The 7,942-nt window shown below is 47.3% G+C and overlaps 1 protein-coding gene across 1 annotated transcript in view; it reads right to left on the bottom strand.

Annotated features, from left to right (window-relative positions):
• Nucleotides 1-547: 547 nt before the first annotated feature.
• Nucleotides 548-7,942, bottom strand: part of CRLS1 (cardiolipin synthase 1) — a gene marked incomplete in the record, with an annotated part of 23,580 nt that continues 16,185 nt past the window's right edge. Inside the window, 2 exon segments of the mRNA XM_073628618.1 lie at nt 548-833; nt 4,405-4,496. Coding sequence (XP_073484719.1) covers nt 731-833; nt 4,405-4,496 — 195 coding nt within the window.

Genomic DNA, 7,942 nt, shown 5'->3' with positions numbered 1-7,942 from the left:
TCTCAACCTTTTCAACACAGAGGAACCCTTGAATTAATTTTCAAATCGCAAGGAACCCCTGCCAAGAATGACTATATCTACAACTCATGATACGTTGGTGTGATGGTCAGTGGAAAGAATGCTCCTTACACTTGTGGTCATTGAGAAGAATTACCCCCTTACAGATAGCTAAAAATATCAATGGTGTCAGTGGGAACTTATCCGAGTGTCAGGGATTGATAATTGCTCAAGGAACCCCTAGCAACCTCTTGAGGAACCCTGGTTGAGAAACCTTGTTATACTGTCTCAACACTTTCAGAGAAGCAAAAACACCTGCAGAACTAAATCAGAAGGCCACTTTAATAAGACTAAAATTATAAAATGACTTTGTGTAGCAATTATATACATCATTGTTGGCAGAACTGGAGTTTTCCTTTAAAAACATTTTCTGAGTTTAGCCTGAAAATAGCATTCCAGCAATTAATCACCTTACCATGGATCTCGTCTATTGGCTTATTCCCTCAAAAGCAGCTTATCTCATTTTTTTTGGAATGACTGCAACACGGTCTTCAAATCCACCAATGTTTTATTACATGAAAATTCAAATATTGAATATTTGTGTATAAATAATATAAATCAGACTGATTCGGTTTCATCTAGTTCATTAGGCTTACGATTGGAGTTCATCAGTTATCTGTTAAAGAGCAATAACAAGAAACGATGTCCTTCAAGTGATGGTGCTGAGGGTTCTTCATGAAGGTTTCATTTTATCGTTGTTCAAAACCTTCACCGTTTTCTGTCCATAATGATAATAGCTGTATCCTGAGGCAGCCGTTGTGAAAGCAGTGATACACCTGTGAAATAAAACATGAATAAATTCAATAAAAATGTGTTTTCCCGAAACTGAACCTGTACCAAGCAGTAAAAGCATTTTAAACAAGTCTTCATTCAACTCTGTATCTATAGGTATTGTGGATAAATCCATCTGGAAAGTTCACAGTATAATTTTTGTTTTTTTCCCATATCGTTTTTTGAACAAAAAATAAACCTGTCCATGTGTACCCTGCTTTACAGACTTGGGGGAGCCCGTGGAGGCAGAGATTCACATAGGTAAAACTGCTTTTTGGCTCCCCCTAAACCTAAATGAGTATTGAACCCTTGCAGTGTTGGGACAGCCTCATTGCTGGTGAGCATTTTTCCTTTCCTTGGAGATTACAGTGCATCTGGAAAGTATTCACAGCGCTTCACTTTTTCCACATTGTTACGTTACAGCCCTTTTCCAAAATGGATTCAATTCATTATTTTTCTCAAAATTCTACAAACAATACTCTGAAATCATAATGTGAAAGAAGTTTGTTTGAAATCTGTGCAAATTTATTAAAAATAATAAACAAAAAGAAACGAATCCCATGTACATAAGTATTCACAGCCTTTGATCAATACTTTGTTGAAGCACCTTTGGCACCAATTACAGCCTCAAGTATTTTTGAGTATGATGCTACAAAGCTTGGCACACCTATTTTTGGGCAGTTTCTCCCATTCTTCTTTGCAGGACCTCTCAGGTTCCATCAGGTTGGATGGGGATCGGTGCACAGTCATTTTCAGATCTCTCCAGAGATGTTCAATCGGGTTTAAGTCTGGGCTCTGGCTGAGTCACTCAAGGACATTCACAGAGTTGTCCCATAGCCACTACTTTTTATCTTGGCTGTGTGCTTAGGGTCGTTCTGTTGGAAGATGAACCTTCACCCCAGTCTGAGGTCCAGAGCGCTCTGGAGCAGGTTTTCATCAAGCATGTCTCTGTACATTGCTGCATTCATCTTCCCCTCAATCCTGACTAGTCTCCCAGTTCCTGCCGCTGAAAAATATCCCGACAGCATGATACTGCCACCACCATGTTTCACTGTAGGGATAGTATTGGCCAGGTGATGAGCGGTGTCTGGTGTCCTCCAGACATGATGCTTGCCATTCAGGCCAAAGAGTTTCATCAGACCAGAGAATTTGGTTTCTCATGGTCTGAGAGTCCTTCAGGTGCCTTTTGGCAAACTCCAGGCTGGCTGCCATGTGCCTTTTACTGAGATAAGGCTTCAGTCTGGCCACTCTACCATGCAGGTCTGATTAGTGGAGTGCTGCAGAGATGGTTGTTCTTCTGGAAGGTTCTCTCTCCACAGAGAAACACTGGAGCTCTGTCAGAGTGACCATCGGGTTCTTGGTCACCTCCCCCAATCGCTCAGTTTGACCGAGCAGCCCGCTCTAGGAAGAGTCCTGGTGGTTCTAAACGTCTTCCATTTATGGACGATGGAGGCCACTGCGCTCATTGGGACCTTTAATGCCGCAGAGATGTTTCTGTACCCTTCCCCAGATCTGTGCCTCCATACAATCCTGTCACGGAGGTCTACAGACAATTCCTTGGACTTCATGGCTTGGTTTATACTCTGACATGCACTGTTAACTGTGGGACCTTATATAGACAGGTGTGTGCCTTTCCAAATCATGTCCAATCAACTGAATTTACCACAGGTGGACGCCAAACAAGTTGTAGAAACATCTCAAGGATGATCAGTGGAAACAGGATGCACCTGAGCTCAATTTTGAGTGTCATGGCAAAGGCTGTGAATACTTATGATGTACATGGGATTTTTTTCGTTCTATATTTTTAATAAATTTGAAAAGATTTCAAAATGAACTTCTTTCATGTTGTTATTATGGGGTATTGTTTGTAGAATTTTGTGGAAAATAATGAATTTAATCCATTTTGGAATAAGGCTGTAACATGAGAAAATGTGGAAAAAAGTGAATATTTTGCAGGTGTGCTATATAGCTTTAAAATCTTCCCTCGTGGACTGCATTTTTTCATAGGGCTCATTTACACTTGCTCCAAAATGTGGCACTGGACATGCTTTTATAGCTTTCTGAAAGCGCTTGTCACTAAATAAAATGGTCCCCTTACAGTCCTCGTCACATGTTGGGTTTGCTTTGCTTTAAAAATTATACCCCATGTCGCTTTCTTGGTGCTTCAAAGCCTCCATAGAAGTCTATGACAATGCTAGCTAACTGCACCTCAAGCTTCCGAGAAGCTTTTATTCAGCCCTAACTTCACTTTGTGTTGAATGTATTGCAGGTATGAGATATCCCAGGATGCACTGGGAAACCAACAAGTGAACCAAAAGAGGTCATCAGGACACTTCCAGTTAACGTGTTTATATTCTGGGAGTGTCTGGTGCAGACGGCACACGCGGTGTGCAACATGGGAATGTTAAGCTGGGGATCTGCTGATCGAGGGTACTAATAACCCGGGGATCTTCTGAACGAGGGTACTAATAACCCGGGGATCTTCTGAACGAGGGTACTAATAACCTGGGCATCTGCTGAGTGGGGGTACCTACTGAGCTGGGGCTCTACTGGCCCCCTTAAAACAAATAGAAAATCAACACACAGGGGATTTACCAAGCTTTAATAAAGCTTAAAAAAAAATTAAAAAAGCATGTTGAAGCAGTAGGAGCTTTAACCACATTAAGACCTCGCGATGCCAGAGCCGATGCTCATGGCCGGCGGCCGCGATGTCCGCTGGCCACCCGCGATCGCTCCTAAGAGAGACAGAACAAAGATCTGTCAATGTAAACAGATAGATCTCTGTTCTGTCAGGGGAGGAGAGACAGATCTGCTAGTGATCAGGAACAGCGATATGTCTCCTCCTTCAGTCAGTACACACCCCCCCCACCCCCCCCAGTAGAAACACCTCCCTAGGGAACATTTAACCCCTTGATCACCCCCTAGTGTTAACCCCTTCCCTGCCAGTGACATTTATACAGTAATCAGTGGCTATTTTTAGCACTGATCGCTATATAAATGTCACTGGTCCCAGAAAAATGTCAAAAGTGTCCGTACTGTCCGCCGCAATGTCGCAGTCCCGCTAAAATTAGCTGATCACCGCCATTACTAGTAATAAAAAACATTAATAAAAATGCCATAAATCTAGCCCCTATTTTGTAAACGCTATAACTTTTGCGCAAACCAATCAATCAAATGTGGCCCCAGGGCCAGATGTGGCCCTTTGCTTGCCTTAATTCGGCCCTTGGGGCGCTATTCCTCCCAATGATATGAGGTACTATTCCTCCCTCTGACACCAACAATGGGGCACCATTTCTCCTACCAATACTAATAATGGGGCACAATTCCTCCTACTGACCACCAACCCTGTGGCCATATTTCTTTTCACTGATGCTAGGCCCAGGACATTTTCTACCCCCCGCTGGCCACAATATGGTCCTCCTAAAGTCTAACGAACAGTAGACTGGTCCTTTGTTTGAAAGGTTTGGAGAACCTTGTTCTAGAGAAACACAGGAATGTCAGCCAATCCAGAATAAAAAGCTGAGCGTGAAAACTGATAAAAGTGGATAGATATTGGGTACAATATTGATCACTTACCATAGTACCTGAAGATAGACACTATCCACATAATTAAACACGGGAGCCGCTAATGAAGCTGCTACCAGTATTAACTGAACTGCAGTGTTCATCTGAAAGGCAACAAAAACACTGGAATTAGCAGATATGATACACGGCTTCCCTTACATGTTACACGTCACTTCCCCCTCCCTCACATGTTACACATCACTTCCCCCCCCCTCACATGTTACACATCACTTCCCCCCCCCTCACATGTTACACATCACTTCCCCCTCCCTCACGTGTTACACATCACTTCCCCCCCCCTCACGTGTTACACATCACTTCCCCTTCCTCACGTGTTACACATCACCCCCCCTCACATGTTACACATCACCCCCCCTCACATGTTACACATCACCCCCCCCCCCTCACATGTTACACATCACTTCCCCCCCTCACATGTTACACATCACTCCCCCCCCTCACATGTTACACATCACCCCCCCCTCACATGTTACACATCACCCCCCCCCTCACATGTTACACATCACTCCCCCCCCTCACATGTTACACATCACTCCCCCCCCCCCACATGTTACACATCACTCCCCCCCCCCCACATGTTACACATCACTCCCCCCCCCCCTCACATGTTACACATCACTCCCCCCCCCCCCCCTCACATGTTACACATCACTTCCCCCCCCCCCTCACATGTTACACATCACTCCCCCCCCTCACATGTTACACATCACTCCCCCCCCCCCACATGTTACACATCACTCCCCCCCCCTCACATGTTACACATCACTCCCCCCCCCCCCCCCTCACATGTTACACATCACTTCCCCCCCCCCCTCACATGTTACACATCACTTCCCCCTCCTCACATGTTACACATCACTTCCCCCTCCTCACATGTTACACATCACTTCCCCCTCCTCACATGTTACACATCACTTCCCCCTCCTCACATGTTACACATCACTCCCCCCCCCCCCTCACATGTTACACATCACTTCCCCCCCCTCACATGTTACACATCACTTCCCCTCCCTCACATGTTACACATCACTCCCCCCCCCCCCCCCGACATGTTACACATCACTTCCCTTTAAAGCTGAAGTTTAAGTACGGCACTTTGTACAGTTTGGTTCAATGTAAGAATGTATGTGCCATACCTGTAGGCAGGGCTGTCTTTAGCATTGGGCAAAAAGGGGCAGCTGCCCGGAGCCCAGTCATTGTTGTGGGGCCCAAAGCAGCTGCCCGCAGTTGATAAGTGGATTTTGCTGTCACTCAGGAGATGAGGGTGGAATAGACTGTGGGGACGCTGGTGATTGGTTGGGCATGAAGTCTGCAGCCTGTGCAGTGATTGGCCAGCTCGGTAAGGTAAATCTTGTCTGCGGAGAATTCCTGTCAGTCCCAGGCACAGTCACACCGACCCCTCACCATGTCTGACAAGGCGCAGACCGTCTGCCCGCTGAAGAACTTCTTATCCAGAGGATTCAGCGGGGTGTGTCTGGTGTTCATCTGATATCCTCTGGACACCATCAAGGTGAGATAGCTGGGGGGGAGGGTTACAGTGCAGGGGTCTGTGTAGGGGGGCCCTGTGTAATGAAAGGGGTAGTATGAGGGGGTCCTGTGTAATGATAAGGGTAGTATGGGGGGTCCTGTGTAATGATAGGGGTAGTATGGGGGGTCCTGTGTAATGATGGGGTTAGTATGGGGGGTCCTGTGTAATAATGGGGGTCGTATGAAGGGGTGCTGTGTAATGATGGGGGTGGTATGAAGGGGTGCTGTGTAATAATGGGGGTAGTATAGGGGACTGGTCCTGTGTAATAATGGTAGTAGTATGGGCGATGGGTCCTGTGTAATGATGGCGGTAGTATAGGGGAGACTTGTGTAATAATGGGGATAGTATAAGGGGAGGGGTCATGTGTAACGATGGGGGAGGGGATCCTGTTTAATAATGGGGGTAGTAGAGGGGAGGGGTCCTGTGTAATGATGGGGATAGTATGGGGAGGAATCCTGTTTAATAATGGGGATAGTATACGGGAGGGGTCCTTTGTAATAATGGGGGTAGTATAGGGAAGGGGTCCCTTTGTAATAATGGGGGTAGTGTGGGGGGTCCTTTGTAATAATGGGGGTAGTATAGGGAAGGGGTCCTTTGTAATAATGGGGGTAGTGTGGGGGGGTCCTTTGTAAAAATGGGGGTAGTATAGGGGAGGGGTCCTTTGTAATATTGGGGGTAGTATAGAGGAGGGGTCCTGCATAATGGTGAGGGGATCCTGTGTAATAATGGGGGTAGCATAGGGGAGGGGTCCTGTGTAATGATGGGGAAAGCATAGGGGAGGGGTCCTGTGTAATGATGGGGTAGTAGAGGGGAGGGGTCCTGTGTAATGATGGGGGTAGTAGAGGGGAGGGGTCCTGTGTAATGATGGGGAAAGCATAGGGGAGGGGTCCTGTGTAATGATGGGGATAGTAGAGGGGAGGGATCCTGTGTAATGATGGGGGTAGTAGAGGGGAGGGGTCCTGTGTAATGATGGGGGTAGTAGAGGGGAGGGGTCCTGTGTAATGATGGGGATAGTAGAGGGGAGGGGTCCTGTGTAATGATGGGGATAGTAGAGGGGAGGGGTCCTGTGTAATGATGGGGGTAGTAGAGGGGAGGGGTCCTGTGTAATGATGGGGATAGTAGAGGGGAGGGGTCCTGTGTAATGATGGGGATAGTAGAGGGGAGGGGTCCTGTGTAATGATGGGGGGATCCTGTGTAATAATGGGGGTAGCATAGGGGAGGGGTCCTGTGTAATGATGGGGAAAGCATAGGGGAGGGGTCCTGTGTAATGATTGGGGTAGTAGAGGGGAGGGGTCCTGTGTAATGATGGGGGTAGTAGAGGGGAGGGGTCCTGTGTAATGATGGGGGTAGTAGAGGGGAGGGGTCCTGTGTAATGATGGGGGTAGTAGAGGGGAGGGGTCCTGTGTAATGATGGGGATAGTAGAGGGAAGGGGTCCTGTGTAATGATGGGGATAGTAGAGGGAAGGGGTCCTGTGTAATGATGGGGTAGTAGAGGGGAGGGGTCCTGTGTAATGATGGGTATAGTAGAGGGGAGGGGTCCTGTGTAATGATGGGGGTAGTAGAGGGGAGGGGTCCTGTGTAATGATGGGGGTAGTAGAGGGGAGGGGTCCTGTGTAATGATGGGTATAGTAGAGGGGAGGGGTCCTGTGTAATGATGGGGTTGTAGAGGGGAGGGGTCCTGTGTAATGATGGGTATAGTAGAGGGGAGGGGTCCTGTGTAATGATGGGGTAGTAGAGGGGAGGGGTCCTGTGTAATGATGGGGTAGTAGAGGGGAGGGGTCCTGTGTAATGATGGGTATAGTAGAGGGGAGGGGTCCTGTGTAATGATGGGGTAGTAGAGGGGAGGGGTCCTGTGTAATGATGGGTATAGTAGAGGGGAGAGGTCCTGTGTAATGATGGGGTAGTAGAGGGGAGGGGTCCTGTGTAATGATGGGGTAGTAGAGGGGAGGGGTCCTGTGTAATGATGGGGGTAGTAGAGGGGAGGGGTCCTGTGTAATGATG

Source organism: Aquarana catesbeiana, linkage group LG04 (assembly GCF_042186555.1).
Source record: "Aquarana catesbeiana isolate 2022-GZ linkage group LG04, ASM4218655v1, whole genome shotgun sequence".
Lineage (NCBI taxonomy): Eukaryota > Metazoa > Chordata > Amphibia > Anura > Ranidae > Aquarana > Aquarana catesbeiana.
This window is presented reverse-complemented; position numbering and strand designations above follow the sequence as displayed.